The 21,705-nt window shown below is 47.6% G+C and overlaps 2 protein-coding genes across 2 annotated transcripts in view; one reads left to right on the top strand and one right to left on the bottom strand.

Annotated features, from left to right (window-relative positions):
• Positions 1-2,208: 2,208 nt before the first annotated feature.
• Positions 2,209-8,951, bottom strand: LOC310658857 (zinc finger and SCAN domain-containing protein 32-like; the record flags this gene model as incomplete). The annotated part of the gene is made up of 5 exons (XM_083401228.1): positions 2,209-2,368; positions 6,685-6,767; positions 7,013-7,094; positions 7,285-7,571; positions 8,894-8,951. The coding sequence occupies 5 exons, from the start codon at positions 8,949-8,951 to the stop codon at positions 2,282-2,284; spliced, it is 597 nt and encodes a 198-aa protein (XP_083257354.1). The 3' UTR covers positions 2,209-2,281.
• A 10,450-nt stretch (positions 8,952-19,401) lies between these two features.
• LOC310659061 (uncharacterized protein) overlaps positions 19,402-21,705 on the top strand; it is a 39,347-nt gene continuing 37,043 nt past the window's right edge. Inside the window, exon 1 of the mRNA XM_083402014.1 lies at positions 19,402-21,607. The gene's annotated coding sequence lies outside the window, so the exon portion shown is untranslated. The remainder of the gene's footprint in view (positions 21,608-21,705) is intronic.

Genomic DNA, 21,705 nt, shown 5'->3' with positions numbered 1-21,705 from the left:
TGAATTAAGTACTTAACCCGAGGTACCACTGTATACCTTAAGTCTCTGTTAGCTCACAAGTGTTACTGAAGTCTGGTTAAAGAGCTCAGCTGTTTACAGTGGTCTTCCAAGTACGATATAAATTTCTTCCAGTCTTTATTAAAATCTTGGTCTTCCTGATTTATTATTTTTCCACTCATTTTCGCCATCTCAACACAGTCCATCAATTTAACTTGCCATTCCTTGCCATTGGGACCTTTTTGTTTTTCCATCTCTGGGCCACAAGCATTCTGGCAGCTGTCATTGCATATATATGAATCCTGAATCGTAATTGGCTCCCAGTGGCCATTGTGCGGTTGCCCCTGGCAATGTGGCGGTCAGTTCCACGGACAGCCGTCACCTGCTTTGTGTTTCAGACCTCTCTTTTCACCCTGGCTTTTGCAAACTGGGTGGTTCTCAGTATTGCATGCAGCCCACACTGCATATAACGAAGGGTTTTTAAGTTGCATTGCTGCTCTCAGTATTGTTCTGCAACATATTCTATGGCAGGGGTCAGCAAACTTTTTCAGCAGGGGGCCAGTCCACTGTCCCTCAGACCTTGTGGGGGGCCGGATTATATTTTTTGGGGGGCGGGGGAATGAACAAATTTCTATGCCCCACTAATATGAGATGCATTTTAAATAAAAGGACACATTCTACTCATGTAAAAACAAGCTGATTCCCAGACCATCCACAGGCCAGATTGAGAAGGCGATTGGGCCGGATCCTGCCCCCGGGCCTTAGTTTGCCTACCCATGTTCTATGGGCTTCTGAACACTTTTGTTCCACACTTGCAAATTTTAAGCTGCTTATATATTGTCATTTAAAAAGAAACCAGCTGCGATTCCTGACTTGGGTCCCTTCCGACTCTAGAGTTTTATGGTTCTAAATTTCATCCCATGAAGAAGAGGGGCATTTGACATGTGTGCAGGCAGATGAGGCACTGCTATAAAATGCCCAGAGATGAGGGCATTTCTTTCCTTCCAGCGCAAAGCAGCCTCTCAAACTGAACGGGACAAAGCTTCCGTTCTTGAGAGGATTAAATCGTAATCCCTTCAATTACCTCCTTACTTTATTCCTGACATTTTTATTCCACCTGGCCTCCAAGGAGCTCGGGGTCAGGCCCCTGGGTTCCCTGGCCGGCGTCTCCTCGCATTCACAACAACCCTGCGAGGTGGGTGAGGAGGCAGAGAGGACTTGGCGGTGGGAGCATTTGATAGGCAATGCAATAAAAGTATTCCAGCACTAGAACTCGTGCACATCCATTGAAGATTTGGGATAGATAAAACCAAAGCACTTTTTCACACAGCACAGAGTTAAACTCTGGAACTCCCTTCCACTTGAAGTCACCAACCTGGGTGGCTTTAAAAGATGATGGAAAAAATCACGGAGGGCTTTCCGTGGCTACTAGTCAGGATGCCTATGGCCTGTCTCTGCTGGAAACCGCAGGAAGGGAGAACTTCTCATAATAATAATAATAATTTTATTAATTATACCCCGCCCATCTGGCTGGGCCTCCCCAGCCACTCTGGGCGGCTTCCAAAAAAATATTAAAATACTGTGATGCATCAAACATTAAAAGCTTCCCTACACAGGGCTGCCTTCAGATGTCTTCTAAATGTCAGATAATTGTTGTTCTCTTTGACATCTGGTGGGAGGGCATTCCACAGGGAGGGCGCCACCACCAAGAAGGCCCTCTGCCTGTTTCTCTGTAGCTTTGCTTCTCGCAGGGAGGGAACCGCCAGAAGGCCCTCGGCACTGGCAGAACGATGGGGGTGGAGACGCTCCTTCGGATATACTGGACCGAGGCCTCTTGCGCTCAAATCCTGATATCTGGTTTCCCATAATGGCCAGTGTGAAGAAGCGGGTGCTGGACTAAACGGGCCCCTTTGGCCTGACCCAGCAGGCTCTGCTTCCATTCTTCCGTTCCAGTTCAGCCCCTGCGGAGACCTTGCCGCTGCCTTCCTCGCCTGCCGTCCCCTGAGCCCCAGCACCTAGTAACGGCCTGAGCCCAGAGGAGGGCTGCTGCTGCTGCCGGCGCTGTTCTGCTGCGTCCTGGGATTAGAGAGAAGAGTCAGCGCTGAGCCAGCAGAGGGCTGGCAGGCCAAGCCTCTTAGCAGCCGCAATCTGGGCTCAGCCCCTGCTGCCACTTGCAGGCCAAGAACACTGGCGGGGGGGGGGGGGCATTCAGTAATATCGGGAGGAGTGCCAGTTCTCGATGACTCTGTCTGCAGAGATCCCAGGTCAACTGGTGCCCCTGCAGTTATGACGGAGGGGAGGGGGGACCTGGGTGTCTTGTACCTGCAGAGGTGTCTTGTTCTGCTGGAGCACCTGCCCGACCCTGGACCACCTTGGAGTAATAATAATAATAATAATTTGTTAATGTCTAGGCACCAATTAAAAGCACGTGTCTTTTTGCAAACATTTGGCAGCTCTTGATCAGTATTTCGTTCATGTTTTCAGCCTCCCTATTTATTTAACCCTTGGTAGACTTGGCTCTGGGGCGGGCTTGGCTCTATGTCCAGCTGTTTGTTTTGGTGGATTGCTCTGTTTCGCCTTCCTCCCAGGAGAGCCTGGGTGGGGTCCAAAGGCGGGATATTGATCTGTTTTGTGTGTGCGCAGTGCCAGATTTACATACAAGCTATAGCCTAGGGCCCCACTCTCTTGGTGGGGGGGGGGCAGGAAACTGTATTAATTGTATTTCAGTTCAACAATTACTTTGATAAAATACATATTTTGTGATGTGCAAATGGCTTTAGATACCTATTAGGTCCATCAATTAAGTAATAATAATAATAATAATAATAATAATAATAATAATAATAATAATTTTATTTATACCCCGCTCTTCCTGGCCACAGCCAGGCTCAGGGTGTCTAACACCAGTAAAATTACAATAAAAACATAATGGGGGGGAACCAATTTAAAATACAGGATATAATACAATTTAAAAAGCAGCCTCATTTTAATAATAGCCCATGGATCAAAAGCATAAGGGGAGGGAAATATAAGGTTCATACTGAGTCCAAACCAAAGGCCAGGCGGAACAGCTCTGTCTTGCAGGGCCCAGAAAGATGTCAAGTCCCGCAGAGCCCTGGTCTCTTGAGACAGAGCGTTCCACCAAGTCGGGGCCAGTGCTGAAAAGGCCCTGGCCCTAGTTGAGACCAGTCTAATCACCTTGCGGCTCGGGACCTCCAAAATGTTGCCATTTGTGGCCCTTAAGGTCCTCTGCAGGGCATACGAGGAGAGGTGGTCCCGTAGTTACATTCAACACAAAAAACAGCGACCATTTGTTGTTGACAAAGGACAGCTGGACATAGAAAGGGCCCCATTACCATCAGGAGCTGAGGGCCTCATCAAACCGAAATCCGGCTCTGTGTGTGTGAGCAGACTGGAGCGGCAGGGACCTGAGATTGAGAGTCTCCTGCTCTACTGACTCAACTATCGCGGCAGCAGCAGCCAACCTGTTGTTCTGCCCGTAACGTGATTCGCTGCGTGCTGTGTGATCTTTAGCTGAATTTTTACAGATGGTTTCAGAACTTCTCACCTAACAGTTCCTTTCGCAGTCTCCCCAGTTCCAGACCAGTTCAGAGCTTTGGTGAGCAGCTGCCCTCGTGTGGCTTTGGGTGGCGCTGCAGCCGCTCATCCCCCAACGCTCCTTCTCATGGCCAAGTCACGGCACAAAGCAGAACAAGCAACAACCCTTCATGTTCTGCAAGCAGGACGTAGGCAAGTGCAAGGCCCCTCTGCACACCTGAGATTCCCAACAACTGGTAACCAGAGGCATGCAGCCAGGGGCATAGGAAAGGGGGGGGCAAGGGAGCCGACCCAGGTACCATCATGGAGGGGGTGTGTGACAAATTATCAAGGAATATAATAGTAATAATAATAATTTATTATTTGTACCCCGCCCATCTGGCTGGGTTTCCCCAGCCACTCTGGGCGGCTTCCAACAAAACATTAAAATACAGTAATCCGTCAAACATTAAAGGGCTGTCTTCAGATGTCTTCTAAAAGTCTAGTAGTTGTTTATCTCTTTGACATCTGATGCGAGGGCGTTCCACAGGGTGGGTGCCACTACCAAGAAGGCCCTCTGCCGAGTTCCCTGTAACCTCACTTCTCACAGGGAGGGAACCACCAGAAGGCCCTCGGAGCTGGACCTCAGTGTCCAGGCAGAACGATTGGGGTGGAGATGCTCCTTCAGGGATACTGGGTCTTTGAGGCCATTTAGGGCTTTCAAGGTCAGCACCAACACTTTGAATTGTGCTCGGAAACATCCTGGGAGCCAATGTAGGTCTTTCAGGACCCGTGTTATGTGGTCTTGGCGGTCGCTCCCAGTCACCAGTCTGGCTGCCTCATTCTGGATTAGTTGTAGTTTCTGGGTCACCTTCAAAGGTAGCTCCACATAGAGCGCATTGCAGTAGTCCAAGCGGGAGATAACCAGAGCATGCACCACTCTGGCCAGACAGTCTGTGGGCAGAGAGGGTCTCATCCTGCGTACCATCTGGAGCTCCTAGACAGCCGCCCTGGACACAGAATGGACCTGTGCCTCCATGGACAGCTGTGAGTCCAGAATGACTCCCAGGCTGCACACCTGGTTCTTCAGAGGCACAGTTGCCCCATTCAGGACCAATTACTGCCCTACTAGGGTGGTTCATAAAAAACTTTAATAAAAAAAAGCCTGCTCCAAAGGTCTTATCTTACTACACTAGGGGTTATATAGCTATATATGGAATTTCATGCATATCAGTTAATATCTTGACCCTCCTCCACGAAAATAGGTGTTTACTTGGCCATTTTCCTATGTCGTGAAGGCTGAAATTTCAATTCAGTGGAGGAGGGTCAAGATATGCATGTAATTTCATATATAGCTATATAACCCCTAGTGTAGTAAGATAAGACCTTTAGAGCAGGCATTTGTTTATTTAAGAAAAAAAATTTTATGAACTGCCCTACCCTCCGCTGGGATTCCCAGGTCCTGGAAAGTTGGCCTTTGTGAAGAAAATGAGACTAGGCTGAGTAGATTAGATAATACAGAGCATGGCGAAATATAATAAATAAAACGTCCCCTTCAGTAGTTTCAAGCACTGCTACAGGTTCCACATAATATCTGTACTGCATTGTTTACTAGGACAGCACCTGCCCTTTGGAACCCGCCGCCTCTTGCAACAAAGCACGTGCCTTTGCTAGGCTCTTTTCAGGCACCTGCTAAAAGCATTCTTCTTTAGGCAAGCATACCTAGATGCTTAGGAAGCTGAAGTAATTTTAATCTTAATATTTTAGCTTTTGTATGTTTTAAAGTAGGAGTATTAATTTTTCTTGATTTTACTGCTTGATTTTTTTGTTTTTTGTTTCAGTAAACCACTTTGCAGGTTATTAAATAAACAATAAATATAAATGAAATAACACAAGCCAAAACACAACAAGTATTTGTCCATAGTCGCCTACTTGTTATCAGAGGCCCAGAATCCACATTCCTTTGTAAGAAAATATGAAATAACGTAAAACCAAATAAATAAATAAATAAATAAATAAAAAATTCAATGGGGGGAGGGGGGAGTGACAAGAAATTTCCTGCCCCGGGTACCCACCTGACCTCTGCATGCAGCCTCCCAGCCAGGCCTGAGGGGAAGGGGGTGCAACTCAGCCGGAGCTTTAGTGAACTGAACAGAGCGAAAGGCTAGGAGTCCTGGGGGCGCAGAGACTGTGTGAATGAGCTTCCTGCTTAGCTTCTATTTGAACTGCTATTTTGTTAATGTTTTTAACGTTGACTTACAGATTCTAAATGCTGCATTGGTTTGTTAATCGCACAACTTGCCATAATTGTGAGGTTTAGCTTATTTTTTTAGTTGCTGTTTCGTTAAGTGCCTGAGAATACCTTCTGTATCCTGAGCAAACCGTTTTGTACGACTGGCTTTTCGGACTGATGAAGCGTGTGGCAAAACCTGTAATATATCCGGAGAACAGGTCTCCTTTTGCCCACTTGCGTTCTTCTCACCAGGGTGGTGGCTTTGATTTGCCTTCCCGGGATTGATCCACGCACACGGCTTTGGGTTTCCAGCCCCAGGCCCATTGAAGAACATCTCATCCAGTTCAACCTTTGAAAAACAGCTTTGAAAAACTTTTTCAGATTCTCCAGTGCGCTACCCTTGCCGTTGTGGCGTCACGGGGTTGCCGTTCTGCGACTGGACTTACGCTACTTGTTGAACGGTTCATTCATCCAGTCTGTATAACGTTTATTGCACATGTATCTTGTTAAGATACAGTTGTACATTTATCCACTCCACGTTTACAGTATCTCCAGGCTTTGTTTTGCACACGGCACCTTAGTATGTTTGTTGTTTGAATGGTTACAAGTCTATCTCTATTCTAGCTATTACTCTAGTAAATTTGGTTTTATACTTATAAGCTAGTTTGTGTTGGTGGTGTTTTGTATTATTATTACTGTCACCACATTTGATACTTTGTGTATATACTGTTCCTTATTCTCAGCCCATTAAGCTTCTCGAATGGCATTCCCAGCCTCTTGGCTTCTGCTCTTGACAAAGATGCCTTAAGAGAAGCTTGGACAGAAGCCAAGAGGAGGAGAGAGATTCCTTGGGGGCCAGAGGCACCCTGGCTGCCCCACCCCTCAGCCCCCTTCCCCACAGGGCTCCCTCCCTCTACCTGAGCTGCTTCCACAGCCGCTGCTTCTCCTTCCCCACCAGGAATAGATGGAAGAGGAGGTCTTGCTGGCATCATCTGGTCACCTGCAAGAGACAGAGGTAAGTGGGAAGCCAGGAGTGCAGCTGCTCTCCAAAAAGTCTCACCTTCTGAGTCCATCTGGACATTTGGACCCATTTCATAATGTAGTTGGGTTAAAAAAGACATCTCCCTCCTTGGTGCTCTTGGCCCCAAGGGTCTCCCCCCCCCCAAAAAAAAGATGACAAGAACCCATGGATTTGTTTTGATATCCACAGAAAGGGACCAAATGGAGAACGGACTCCTTCCTTACCCAGCAGCCTCTCTCTGGTGTTCAACAGAATCCTTTTGGTCTCAGAAGAATCTGGGCCCATTTCTGCAAACAGACCCTGTCTCTGAAATAGCAACGAAGATTCAAAACAGAGAATATGAAGAAGAGTTAGAAAAGGAATGACAGAGGCAAAAACTGAAGGGCAATCTGATAGCATTCAATGGCTGCTTTCCAAAAAAAGGATGGAGAATTTTCAGATACCCTCACTCACGTTCGGAGCCCCTTGGGAGTATCGAGAGGAAAGTCTCTCTCACCTGCTGCTCTGCCTGCTTCCTCTCCTCTGCCTGACTCAGGAGGAAACCTTCGGCCAGGGCCACCGCCTGGGAACTGGTCTCCGCTCCGCATTCCCTCACCCAGCTCTCCATCTCCGGTGGAAGGACAGCCAGGAACTGCTCCAAGATCACCAGGTCCAGCATCTCAGCTTTCGTGTGCCTTTCTGGCTTCAGCCATTGATGGTAAAGGTTGTAGAGTCGGCTGCAAACCTCTCGAGGTCCTTTGGCCTCCTGGAAGCAGAACTGCCTGAACTGCTGGCTCTGCACATCTAGGAACAAGCAATGATGCTTAACATGCCCCCTCCCCCATCATGAATACTTGGGGACGCCTGGGTCCATCATGGTTGCTTGAGTCCTAGACTTGGTCCTGGTCCTCCCTGCTCTGCACCAGATGGGATGGTTGCAACGCTCTCTGTGTGGAACTGCCCTTGAAGGCGACTCAGGAACTGGTCCAAAACACAGCAGCCAGATGATTGGCTGGGCTGCCTCTCTTTATGAAGGGCATTTCTCTCCCACCTCTTTGCCCAAGGAGATCAAGGCGGCATCCATGGGTCTACCCCTCCCCACTGAGTCCCCCCACAACAAACACATTGGATTCCTGTTTTAAAACAGTTGCACTGGTTGTTTCCATTCCAGCAGGACCTCTCCTGCTCTGGATGCCTTGGCTTGTGAGACCTCCAGTGGTGCTTTCATAGAACTATGGAGGTGGATGGCACCCCAAGGATCATCTAGCTCAACCCCAGGCAATCTCAGAGGCCACGCTTGCATCTGGAGGAACTGAGCACTGGAGGAGAAAATGGGCCCTGCAGGATCAGGCCAGAGGGGCCCCTCTTGAGTCCAGGCTCCTGTTCCCACAGGGGCCAACCAGGGACCCCTCATGGGAAGCCCACCAGCAGGACTGGAGCACCAGAGCCACTTTCTCTGAAACTGGGCTGCCTCCTATGGGGGAGACAGAGCAGAGGAGCCCCCCATCGCCCTCTCCTCCTCCACAGATTGGACTCCTCCTCTTTTAACGCCACCTTGATTGGTGGCCTCTGCCTCTTGTGGGAGGGAGTTCCACAGGTTTTACTCTGCCCTGCCCTGCAAGAGGAAGCGCTTTCTCTTCTCTGCTCTCCTTCCTTCCTTCTTTCCTTCCTTCCTTGCACAGTTGCGGTTTTAGGGACCAGGGTATATTTCATGTCCGAATGTTTCCAATGGGACCCCCCCTCCCCATGGGAGAGAGACTCACCGGATCCCAGCAGGCGCCCCCGGGCAGCCTCTGCAGAGCCGAACTTCTTGCAGGAAAGGGAGGGAGAGGCTTTTGGCCCGGAGGACCTGCCCTCCCCTTCTTACTTTCCTCTCCTCTCTAGGAATCCAGCTCGTTTCCGTTTAACCCTTGGCAAGCCGAGCGCACCCAACTCACGCCTCTCCCTCTCCCGAGAGCAGGAGCATCGCGCACCAATGGCATCCCGAGAAGGCGGAGCAGGAGAGGTTTACGGATTACTTCCGGCAAGGGATACATTCTTTGATGGACAGCAGCTGAACGGCCCCCTAACAGCTGGTCCCTGAACACGGGTCCTAAGAAATCCTCACTGGCTCCCGGTCCGCTGACCTTGAAAGCCCCAAATGGTCTCAGCCCAGTAGAAGGAGAGGAGCGTCTCCACGTCCATCGCTCAGCCCGGACACTGAGGTCCAGCTCCGAGGGTCTTCTGGCAGGTCCCTCATTGCGAGAAGGGAGGTTACTTCTCGGTTGTCGTGACTGCCCTGTGGAACGCCCTCCCACCAGATGTCAAGGAGATAAACCATCATGCGACCTCCCTAGACGCCTGAAACGCCTCCCCCCCGCCCCGTGGATGTTGCAGGAAAGTAAATGAAAATCCCGACGGAGGACAAAGAGGTAAAGGGGTCGCGGGGGGGGGGGGGAGGAGAGGGGAGAAAAGTACCCAGAGACCCCTGACAGCTCCCCAAAGCGCCTTCCGTGGGCCCCGTCGGCAGTGATGCGAAGGGGGCTTTTCTCGGCCCCTTAGGCGCCTTGGCAGGGGCGGGCATGGAGCCCTCACTCAGGGGGGCTCCGTGCAGAGAGAGGTGGGCCACGAAAGGGTTAACGGGCAGGAGGAATAGAGACGCCCCTGTCCCTCCCCTGCTTCTCTGGGGGGGGGGGGGCGCCTCCGGCTGGAGAGATGGGGGCGCAGGGTGTGGGATTAGCGGAGCCAAGGGAGCCTCTGGATGCAGGGGAGACTCTGGAGAGAGGGAGGGGGTCAAGGAAGTGGGGGAGAGGAAGGGGAGCATTGGTGGGGGGGGGGGAGAGGTAGGAAGGACAGTCTGGGGGGGGGGCGTCTCCATCGTGCCTTCCTCGGGGAATCTCTGGTAGGACAGCCTTGTCTTCTCCCTCCCGCCCAGGAATGGGCCACCCCTTCAAGGAAACCAGAGGGATCCCTGGAAAGTGGGGGGTCCTGTCCCCCCCTTCCTTCCTGCAAGCTCCATCCTCTTCCCACCCCATAAGCCCCTGCCCTGTCCAGACACAGCGATTCTGCCCAGTCCAACCATTGTTCACCCTGGAGAGGAGAGGAAATCCAAGAGGAAGAGGGGAGGGGGGAGGCCTTCTCAGAAGCAGCTCTTTCTTTCCGCAATCCCACCCAGGAAGCAGCCAGAAACCTTTTCCTCTCTCTCAGGCTTCCATCTTTTCCACTGCCTGGTTCATTGAGGATGAGGATAAGGTGCACCTGTCATCAGAAACGGGTGCAGAGTCCATGGAATGGCTCTCAGGATTGATATAGAAGTTGCACCTCAAAAGCATTTCTGTTCCTCTTATTCTTTGTAGGCAATGTCAGAGTGACTGACGAGCTGAGATACAACCCATCAGCATCCGATGACAGCGACTGCATGAATCTTCCCAGTCAAAGGACCCATTTTCTTGATAGACAGTGCCTGGGGCTGGAGGCTCTACACACAGGGTGTGCCTGTGCAGGCCAAAGACTGCCAGTATTAGCACAGGTGAGGAGTGTGACCTCCCCAAATTTACAGACTGTATGTGAATGAGTGTTTCTGGGTGGGATTATAGTTTACGGCAAACCTGTGATTTTCTCCACCCATAACATTTTATGAGCTGATATATCAGTACAAGCTCCAAAATAACTTTAAAAACCCCCACAAGATCATCATCATCGTCATCGTATTTATACCCCGGGCCTTAGTTTGCCTCCCCATGATCTAGAGAAAACACCAGCTTTGAATCATACAGAGTAAAACTACCAGAACCTTCTTGAACCGATAGGTTAGGAATTATCGCTGTACATTAGATCTGTACTTTTCTATGCCTGAGAAATGCAACCATGACACAGTGGGAATGTTCAGGGATGCAGGAGAGGATATATTGTTTGATTATATCCTTTCCAACTTGTGTTAACAAGTTGTACAATTTAGCACAGTAACATTTCCCTTTTTAAACTTACAGCGGATGCGTTTCTGGGTCACCTTCAGAGGTAGCCCCATGTACAGCACATGGCAGTAGTCTAACCAGGAGATAACCAGAGCATGCACTACTCTGGCAAGACAGTCAGCGGGCAGGGAGGGTCTCAGCCTGCGTTCCAGATGGAATGCTAGACAGCTGCACTGGACATAGAATTGACCTCCGTGGACAGCTGTGAGTTCAAAATCAAACCCCAGGCTGCGCACCTGGTCCTTTAGGAACACAGTTAACCCATCAGGACCAGGGGGTCCCCCACACCATGCCACCCCCTGTCCCCCAGGGGCAGTACTTCTGTCTTGTCAGGATTCAACCTCAATCTGTTAGCTGCCATCCATCCTCCAACCACCTCCAGGCACCAACACAGGGCATTCACCGCCTTCAGTGGTTCCAATTAAAAGAAATGAAGAGCTGGGCATCATCCACATACTGGTAAACACCCAACCCAAACCCCCGATGATCTCTCCCAGTGGCTGCATATAGATATTAAAAGCATAGGGGAGAGGATGGAGCCCTGAGGCCCCCCACAAGTAAGCATCCAGGGGTCTGAACACCACTTTCTGGACATGGCCCAGGAGGAAGGAGCGGAACCACTACATAACAGGCCCCCCAGCTCCCCTAGAGGGTCCAGAGGGATACCATGGTCATAGGTCCCCAAAGCCACTGAGAGATCCAGCAGAACCAGGAAAGAGCTTTCCCCTCAGCCTCTGGCCCATTGGAGATGATCAAGCAGCACAACCAGGGCAGTTTCATTCCCATGATGAGGCCTGAATCCCCATTGGAAGGATCAGGGTGGAAGAAGCTTTCCTGGTCCTGCACCCCCAAGAGCTCCAGCCACAAGACTTTAAATAGTTTTCAAGGGGCCACCTGATACATGCTTGTCTTTTCTTCGAAAAACAAATATTCTGAATACTTTTTCAGTGCCGTATAATGTAAAGTGTTTCTGTTTCGCTTGTTCCACATCAGAGAGACTTTGATAAACAGGTCTGAGCTCATTTCTCCACCTGAAACTGCTGTGTTAGCAGCACTGCCTGGGCAGTGTGTTTGGGGGTCCTGGGCTGCCTAGACAACAAGACCCCCTTCTCAGCAGAGCAGTACGTTTGGCACCAGCTTGGCTGCAGGAGTTGAATGAAGAAGGTGTGCAGGGCACTATCCAAGCATCTTAGAGACTCCACTTAAGATTTGTGTAAGGTTTTCCTCCACAGCCTTTTCTTCTCCTGAAGATAACTCAAGAGGCAGTGAAGGTTTAGGACCAGAGTTTTCCTTCTCGATGGGCTTCCTTCCCTGGTTGACGATCCCATCTGCCCTTTATTTTCCTCTGCAGCATGGGCAGAATCTGCCTTCTAGACTGTGGGATTCACTTTTGGTCTCCTCCTCTCCATCCACCAGGGCCTGCCTTCACCTGCAACAGAATTCCCCAACCCACCAGGGGTTTGAGACCCATCAGGTATCCACACCTAGTTTTGCCGGCCGGTTGGAGCGGTTCCTGGGATTGTCGCTCCTGTTACACACTTACAGCTTCTGGAAACTACAGGTGAGAGCTGAGTTCAGGGTGGGGACCAGTGGTGGATAAATTACCCCATAAGGTGCATGACATTTCCCCCACTAAAGGTACTACTGCTCCCATAACACCCCATGACATCATATAATTACAATATTTGAGACAGAACAGGAAATAACACAACTTCAGGCCATCAATAGATCAACACTACATATTCAAGGTTTAAGTTTTCACTAAGTACAGTTATCCATTTGCCTTTAATATCCAGCTTTTTCAGTGTCACTTTAGGATAGTCAGAAGACGGGCACAAGATCAGGCAGCACATCATCATTATAAAGAACCATTTGGGTCGGTGTTTCCACCTGGGATTCCCATGTGCCATCTGCTTCTCCTGCTCTCTCCATGCAATGTGAGGCATGTAGACAGAGGTCCATCTCCAAGAACAGGAGCTTCCCTGAGCACCCATTCAGCTGACCCGAAGCACCAAGCCTTGTCACTAGTTCTCTGACTGACCCAGACCGCAGTCCCCAGAAAAGATGTAGACCTGGATCTCACAAAAATGGTTCATATGGACCTCCTGTGGCCAATGGGACTGTGAAGGTGACTCATGAAGATCTAGAGGTGGATGGAGGATTATGATGCAGAGGATGGGGAATGTCCAAAGGAACGATGAACCAGAGAAAGAGAGGGCCTGTTCATGGACAGAGAGCAGCTGCCTTTCCTGTGAGGAAACAACTGATTTGAAAAGGCTGTTTTCCAAGATCACGCTGTGTAATTAACGATGATTGAGGATTATGAAATGTTGCTGATGCATTACTATCATTTGATGACATTGCATCTTCATTTCCAAAAAATTGGGAACAAGGGTAGGATGCGGGGAAATGTAGGATCTGTTGAAATATGAGGTGATGCTAATGGCGGTTCTAAAGTCTTTCATTTTGTTCTCTTCCTTGAAACCCAAACAGGATTTCCTTTCCTTCCACTCGGAAGAAGGTGATGGAGAAGACATTCAGAATTCCAGGGTATAGGCCAACTTTTGTTTCATTAGGAATAGAAATTAAAATGTGGAATATGTGGGATATGCTTCACTGAATGAGCACACATAGCTCACATCAATGAACACAAAAAGGAAAGAACCCATTTAAAGGTATGGAGAGTGTGAAATGTTTCACTGATAGTGGAAAACTTAGAACACATCAGCGAACTAACATGGGCAAGAAAGGATTCCAATGCAGAGAGTGTGGGAAGAACTTCAGTCAGAGAGGACTCCTCAATATACACCAGCGGACTCACACAGGAGAAAAACCATTTAAATGCATGGAGTGCGGAAAAAGCTTCCGTCAGAGTGGACACTTAAGTGCACATCTACGGACTCACACGGGTGAAAAACCTTTTAAATGCAGGGAGTGTGGAAAAAGCTTCAGTCGAAGTGGACACTTAAGTTCACATCAACGGACTCACACGGGTGAAAAACCATATAAATGCATGGAGTGTGGAAAGAGCTTCAGTAAGAGTGGACACCTCAGTAAACATCACCAGACTCACACAGGGGAGAAACCATTTAAATGCATGGAGTGTGGGAAGAACTTCAGTCAGAATGCAGACCTTAAATTACACCAGCGAACTCACACTGGTGAAAAACCATATAAATGTATGGAGTGCGGAAAGAGCTTCAGTCAGAGTGGACACCGCAATATGCATCAACGGACTCACACAGGGGAGAAACCATTTAAATGTATGGAGTGCGGAAAGAGCTTTAGTGAAAATGGAGCCCTTAGAATACATCAACGGACTCACACAGGTGAAAAACCATTTAAATGTATGGAATGTGGAAAGAGCTTCAGTCAGAATGCAGACCTTAAAAAACATCAACGGACTCACACAGGGGAGAAACCATTTAAATGTATGGAATGTGGAAAGAGCTTCAGTTACGATTCAGGCCTTAGATCACATCTACAGACTCACACAGGGGAGAAACCATATGAATGTATAGAGTGCGGAAAGAGCTTCCATCAGATTGGAACACTTAGAATACATCAACGGACTCACACAGGGGAAAAACCATTTAAATGCATTGAGTGTGGAAAGAGCTTCAGTCGAAATGGATACCTTAAAACACACCTACGGACTCACATAGGGGAGAAACCATATAAATGTATGGAGTGCGGAAAGAGCTTCAGTTACGATTCAGGCCTTAGATCACATCAACGGACTCACACAGGGGGGAAACCATATGAATGTGTGGAGTGCGGAAAGAGCTTCAGTAAGAGTGGAGACCTCAATATACATCAACGGACTCACACAGGGGAGAAACCATTTAAATGCATGGAATGCGGAAAGAGCTTCAGTTTCAATGCAACCCTTAGAAGTCATCAACGGACTCACACAGGGGAAAAACCATTTAAATGCATTGACTGTGGAAAGAACTTCAGTCAGAATGGAGACCTTAAAACACATCAACGGATTCACACAGGGGAGAAACCATATAAATGTATGGAGTGTGGAAAGAGCTTCAGTAAGAGTGGACACCTCAATATACATCAACGGACTCACACAGGGGAGAAACCATAAGAATGCATGGAATGCGGAAAGGGCTTCAGTTTCAATGCAACCCTAAGACGACATCAACGGACTCACACCGGGGAGGAACCTTTTTAATGTATTGAGTGCGGAAAGAGCTGCAGTCAGAATGGAGACCTTAAATAAATGGAGACCAGCGGACTCACACAGGGGAGAAACCATTTAAATGAAGATGTTTTTCAACGTTTTTGGCAGGTCTTTCCCTACAATCCCCAACAAAAATGCCTCGGGTTTTTTAACAAATGTTAAATGGAACATTTTCTTCAATTCATTGTATATCATTTCCCAAAATTTTTAATTACTTTACAATCCCACCACATATGATAAAATGTTCCCTCCTTTTCCTTACACTTCCAACATATATTTGAACTAGTTTTGTACATATTCCCTAGCTGCACTGGTGTTGTGTACCATCTGTACATCATCTTCATGTAATTCTCCTTCAATAGAGAACAATCTGTAAATTTTAAGTCAGTTTTCCATAATTTAACCCAATCCTCCATCATAATGTTGTGACCTACATCTTGTGCCCATTTAATCATAACTGATTTTACCTCTTCATCTTTCGTCTCCCATTCTAATAATATGCTATATGCGGCCTTCAGGAGTTTCACTTTCCCTTCAATCACTTCTGTTTGAAACCTAGATCTAGTATAACTAAATCCTTTCTTACAGTCTTCTTTATATGTTTCATGTAGTTGTCGATAATGCAACCAACTCTGAAAGTGGTCTTTGGTCTCATCATAATCTCTTAATTTCCATTTTCCATCATGTTCCTTTAATAAATCAGCATATGTGAGCCATTTTCCTTTCTTTCCAAGTGGTTTGAGCAGTAATGCTTCATGTGGTGAAAGCCACCACGGAGTCTTTCGTTCCAATAAGTCTTTATATCTCTCCCATACTCTCATTAATGATTTCCTGATTATATGGTTGTAAAAGCTTCTATTAATCTTCCCTTTCCCCGGATTAAGAGCAATTTATCAAGACCAAAAGGCAAATTTAATAATTGATGGGGAGATGACTGAATACTTTAAAATAGAAAGGGGGACAAGACAAGGGTGTCCCCTATCTCCCTTGTTATTTATTTTAACATTGGAGGTACTAAATCAAGTTATCAGGTCAGAGGAGGAGATTAGAGGTATAACACTAGGAAGAGTCGAATATAAAATAAGAGCATTTGCCGATGATATGATTGTAATGGTAGAAGAACCAACAGGAAGTATAAGCAAGCTGCTGAGAAAGATGGAGGAATTTGGCAAGGTGGCAGGATTTAGAATAAAGAAAGAAAAAACTAAGGTGGTGGTTAAGAATATGGATGAACAGAGGAAAAAGAATTTGGAGCAAGAAACGGGATTACAACTTGTACAAGAAGCAAAATATCTAGCGATAAATTTGACAATGAAGAATATCAATTTGTTTGAACATAATTATTAGAAGACCTGGAAAGAAGTTAAAAATCAATTAGAGATTTGGCAAAGGTTAAAGTTATCAATATGGAGGTGGATTTCAGTGATTAAAATGAATATCCTGCCAAAGTTACTGTTTCTTTTTCAAGAGAGAGCCAGTGTGGTGTAGTGGTTGAGAGCGGTAGTCTCGTAATCTGGTGAACCGGGTTCGCGTCTCTGCTCCTCCACATGCAGCTGCTGGGTGACCTTGGGCTAGTCACACTTCTCTGAAGTCTCTCAGCCCCACTCACCTCACAGAGTGTTTGTTGTGGGGGAGGAAGGGAAAGGAGAATGTTAGCCGCTTTGAGACTCCTTAAAGGGAGTGAAAGGCGGGATATCAAATCCAAACTCTTCTTCTTCTTCTTCAAGTTATAACGATAATAGGCAAAGTTGATTGCTTTGAGAAATGGAGAAAATGATTTAAGATTTCGTTTACCAAAAAGCTTTTCGTTAGGCCTAATATCTAATAACATCCCCAGAAAGAAGAAAAATTTATTCCTTTACTCAACTGCAGCGGCCAGAATACTGATCGCAAAGAATTGGAAGGGGGAGAAAACCCATCATTATTAGAATGGCAAAACAAACTGCGAGTTTGTAGAAATGGCAGAATTGACGGCACTTATTAGAGGCCACTCAAATCAGAGAATAAACAAAGAGTGGGATGGTGTGAAGGAATACATGAAAAAATATTGTTCCGGAATTGAAATATGAATAGATAATGGGTAAAACGTGCAGGGGTAAGCAAGAAAAGAACAATAGAATTAATTGAATCATTATTAAACTATAACAATACAACAAGATGGAAGAAGTAAAATACTGAGATCACACATGGGTGAAGGGGAGTGGGGGGCATGTGGGAATCTATAATATTATTTATAATATAATTCTTTTAACTGTGTTTCATTTGCATATAGCAAAAGGAAGCCTAGAGTGATTATGTAGATTTTAATTTAGGTAATCTATGTAATAGGCTTAGGGACAGGGGTGGCGCTGTGGGTTAAACCACAGAGCCTAGGACTTGCCAATCAGAAGGTTGGCGGTTTGAATCCCCGCGACGGGGTGAGCTCCCGTTGCTCGGTCCCTACTCCTGCCAACTTAGCACTTTGAAAGCACGAAGAAGTGCAAGTAGATAAATAGGTACCGCTCCAGCGGGAAGGTAAACGGCATTTCCGTGCGCTGCTCTGGTTCGCCAGAAGCGGCTTAGTCCTGCTGGCCACATGACCCGGAAGCTGTACGCCGGCTCCCTCGGCCAGTAAAGTGAGATGAGCGCCGCAACCCCAGAGTCGGCCACGACTGGACCTAACGGTCAGGGGTCCCTTTACCTTTACCTATGTAATAGGCTTATGTTAGAATACAAATATGGATTTTGAATTTGATGCTTGTACTTTGTTTCTTTTTGGGTTTGAAATAAAAAAAGGAGAAGGGGGGGGAGGAGAATATTCATCTTCAGACGATTCCCTGACAAAACACATTGCCCTGTGTCCTTCCAGCCTCTTTCCTCCCTTGCTCCCTTCTGCCGGTTTGTGTGCCTGACTTAGATATCCTGTGTGCTGTATTTTTCTACTGCTGAAACTGGATCTGCTCTCAGGAGCTAAGTTTTGTGCCTCACTGGGGACCCAGTGAGAACTGTATGCTTTGAAAGCTCAGTAAACTATTACTGAAGAAGTCCTGCTGCCTCTGTGTGTGTTTTTGACCTCAGCGTGGGACTTGCTCTACGCGTGGCCCCTACTCTGCTGCTACTTGGCTCAGGCCCTGGAGTTGCTCTACTCAAACATGCAAGACGGGTGTGTATGTGTGTGTGTGTGACTGTGGTTTTTCTGCACTGTTACGGAAATGACAAGTAGGACCCACATCTTTAAAGTTCTTGCAATGTTAGAAACCATCAAACCTTTATTGGCATCACTTACAAACATTCAGAATAAGTGGGCCAGTGCGATCTCGTCGCCATTTCAACAGTACAGTCATTTGCCAAAGGGAAGAAGAGGCAAGCAATCTATTTCATCTCTCCAGCAAGGGCAGGATCCTGTAGCCTACTTTGGCGACAAAAAATCAAATAGAGGAACTTAGCTACTGTCTTGGGGAGCTCCTGGTCTCTCCCCTGGAATAAGAAGCGTACAACCTCCTTCTCTGGTTTCCAGGTTGGAATGCATAGGTGGTCTAAAAATGGTTGGCGGAGATCATCATAGATTTTGCATTTAAGGGCCATGTGAGCTGGAGTTTCCACCAGGTGGGCATCGCATGGGCAGATCCTATCTCCTTCTGCCAAACCCACAAACCTGCCCCAAAGGAGGTTAGAAGGATTAGAATTGAACCTAGGCAGAGAAAAAGCCCTTCTTTCTTGCAGGTTAAACAAAAATTGTAAATAATTAAGGTTAAATTCCTGCACCCTAGAGAGTCGAAAATAAAGAGGGGACCATGTTTTTTCCGCAGCTGAGATTAGTTCCTGGAGATCTATGTCCCACAGCCTAGTTTTTAACACGGCCTTGGCTACTGGGAAAGCCATGATGATGATAATGTTGCAAATATTATGCCTGAATGTATCCTTTCGACTTGACAGCTCGGGGAAGATACCTAGCTTTATAAATTTGTAGAAAATCCATACTTTAACTGACTCTCCTCATTCCAACGCCATTTTGACCCTTAAACAAAGGGGAATTTGGGCTCCACCTCCCTCCGTGAACCAAGAAGCAGAAAATCAGATCGGCAGTGCCAAGCGCTCGTCCTACACTCGAGTAGGACCCTGGTAGAGACACATGCCCGACTGGCATGTTCTCTCCCTCCTGGTCATTCGTTCGGGACCTTCAAAAGCTTCACAGCGACTGATGCCAACAGACATTGGCACACTTAGGGATCTGCAGAGTGTTTGCAGTTTGCGTTACAGAGCTCAGCAACTCAGCATTTTGGCTAATCTACTTTATTTACATATAAACACACACGGAGCACTGCAACATGGCTCCCTCTCTCTCTAGCATCAGAAAGCAGAGAGAGAGAACAAAGGACAACAGTCCCACTTCATGGAGCACAGGAACACAAACATCCTGTCTCCATCATTTCTCACTCTGTGGAGTCAAAACATCCATAACAGACAACAATCCCATGACTGCAATCACGGAGCAGGAATTCTAACAGGCAGCAGGAACAGGGCATCTTGCCATAATCCCCCAAGCGTGAGAGCACAGACACGGCCCCCCACCCAGGGAGCAACCGGGGGGGGGGGCAACAATAGACATCTGCAGAGGCAGTTGAGCAAGTCAGGTGTTCTGAAAGCCCATCTCCAGACCAGTCCTGAGGGCAAGGAGATGTCAAGAGTTTTATTGTTCTTCTGGTGATGGGGAGTTAAGAGGTGTCTGATAAAGGGACCTAATGTTGGACTTGTGTCACCCTTGTAGACCCCTCCCCCTTTGTGACATGCTAGTGATGTAGTGATGATGTCTCAGTGATGCTGCTCCAAGTGTATTCTGGGATATTGTGGGAAGTTTTAAAAGAGGGGGGTCACCCCTTACTCAGGGTTCTTACTCCTGTGGAGACCTGTTGCACAACAATAAGGATCATGGTCTACTGACCGCTGTTTTGCTGGAGCTTCTTTCTTTTACTGACCACATGGACCCGCGGGGGAGCAGCACCCCGATGATCTTGGCTGTTGAGTCGTCTCTCACCCCAGAATTTTTCATTACCAATAATGATCTTTTAAAATGTTTATATTTTTTGTTGTCTGCCACACTCCAAAAAATTTCACCATCTTTTCTATCCCCAGCTCTGTTATCTGTCTCTACTCATTTTTCTTCTGTTGTCTCATATTTTTACCAACAATTTATTTCAATTTTTATTCAATTTAACACCTGCGACTTGGCCAAATTGATTAATCTTGTTGAACACCCTTGGTATACTTTCCAATGGGTTTCTACCATTATTACCAGGTTGTTTTCAAATGCCTTAGGTTCATATGATCTTCATCCCACTGTAATAACAACAACAACAACAATAACAATAATAAAATTTATTTGTATCCCACCCTCCCTGGCCAAAGCCGGGCTCAGAGCGGCTAACAACAGGTAAAAATAGCCCAGTGCACAGAAAATTGCACAGTCAATTAAAATACATTCTAGAATCAATTCAGAATCAAATTAATGGCAACCATCAGGTTAGGGTTCTATGAAGATTACAGAAGGAGACGGGGGTCGGACTGTGCCTTGGCGAAAGGCCAGGCAGAACAGCTCCGTCTTGCAGGCCCTGCAAAAAGATTTATTGATGATGCTGTGAGAACTCAATTCCCCGATATGGTGGGAAAGTTTTAAATGTCAATGTCGCCCCCCGCTCTGGGTTCACTCGCTGTTGTTGAACCTGTTGCACAACAATAAAGAATCTCAGTCTACTGGCTGCTGTTTTGCTCCAAATTGCTTCGCTGGAATTTCCTTCTTTTACTGACCACACGGACCCGCAGGGCACTTGGACCCTGATGAGCTGAGCTGTTGAGTAGACTCTGAACCCAGAATTTTCCTTATCAAAACCTTTCTGCAAATGGCCTTTGCAACACAACTCCCTGGGTGGTTACAAAGTATACACATCTGCCTCTTTTCAACGGAAGCTTTTGCTTGGCCCCGTTTCCTCAATGAATCCACCCATTTCGTGATGAAATAGAACTTCTGCCAGGAAAACCTGAGCTGAAAGAGTAAGGAGAGCAAAACAGCAGCCCTGTCTGACCCCCGTCAGCCTCCAGACTCCCCCAGTCACGTGGCAGGAGATTCTCCCTGAGCCCCCCCCCCCATCAGTGATGATCCAGTGATGATCCATTGATGATTCACATGATCCAAGCAGACTGGGCCAAAGAGCAGATCTCTAGGCCTGAATGAAACGGGTCTGCGGTGATGGAATCTGGAGTCAAGAAATCCGCCCTTTCCAGTGATCTCTCAGGCTGGCCAGGAAAAGGCAGCGAGCAGGAATCCTCGGGCATCCCGGTTGACAGACAGACTTGTCATGTTGCCGAAACATGAACTCGGAGTCTGATCTGATTTCCATGCAGAACTCATTTTGTGACTTCGCTGTTGGATTGTCGGGATCAGCCCCTCCCCTCTCTCCTGATCCCAGAAGGAAGACCGGGGGGGGGGATTTCCTCTCCTCCTTCCTCCCCACCCGCTCAACACTTTCCCTCCCCTCCCGGCACATCCTTCTCTCACCCCGCCCCCACAGCCCCAGATCCCGCCCCCAATACATTGCTCCTCCTCCTCCTCCTCCAATCCGGTTTCTGCTCCAGGAATGTGGGGGGGGAACCCCCCCTCCCAACCTGCCTGCTTCTCCCGGAAGTGGAGCTTCCACTCCGGATTGCTGCTCTGCCCCGTAGATCGGGGGGGGGGCGCTTTCGGAAAGGGGAGGAGGATGGGAAGAGGAGGATCCCCGCCCCCCGTGGACGTTGCAGGAAAGAAATGAGAATCGGG

Source organism: Podarcis tiliguerta (assembly GCF_965153285.1).
Source record: "Podarcis tiliguerta genome assembly, chromosome: 10".
NCBI lineage: Eukaryota > Metazoa > Chordata > Lepidosauria > Squamata > Lacertidae > Podarcis > Podarcis tiliguerta.
This window is presented reverse-complemented; position numbering and strand designations above follow the sequence as displayed.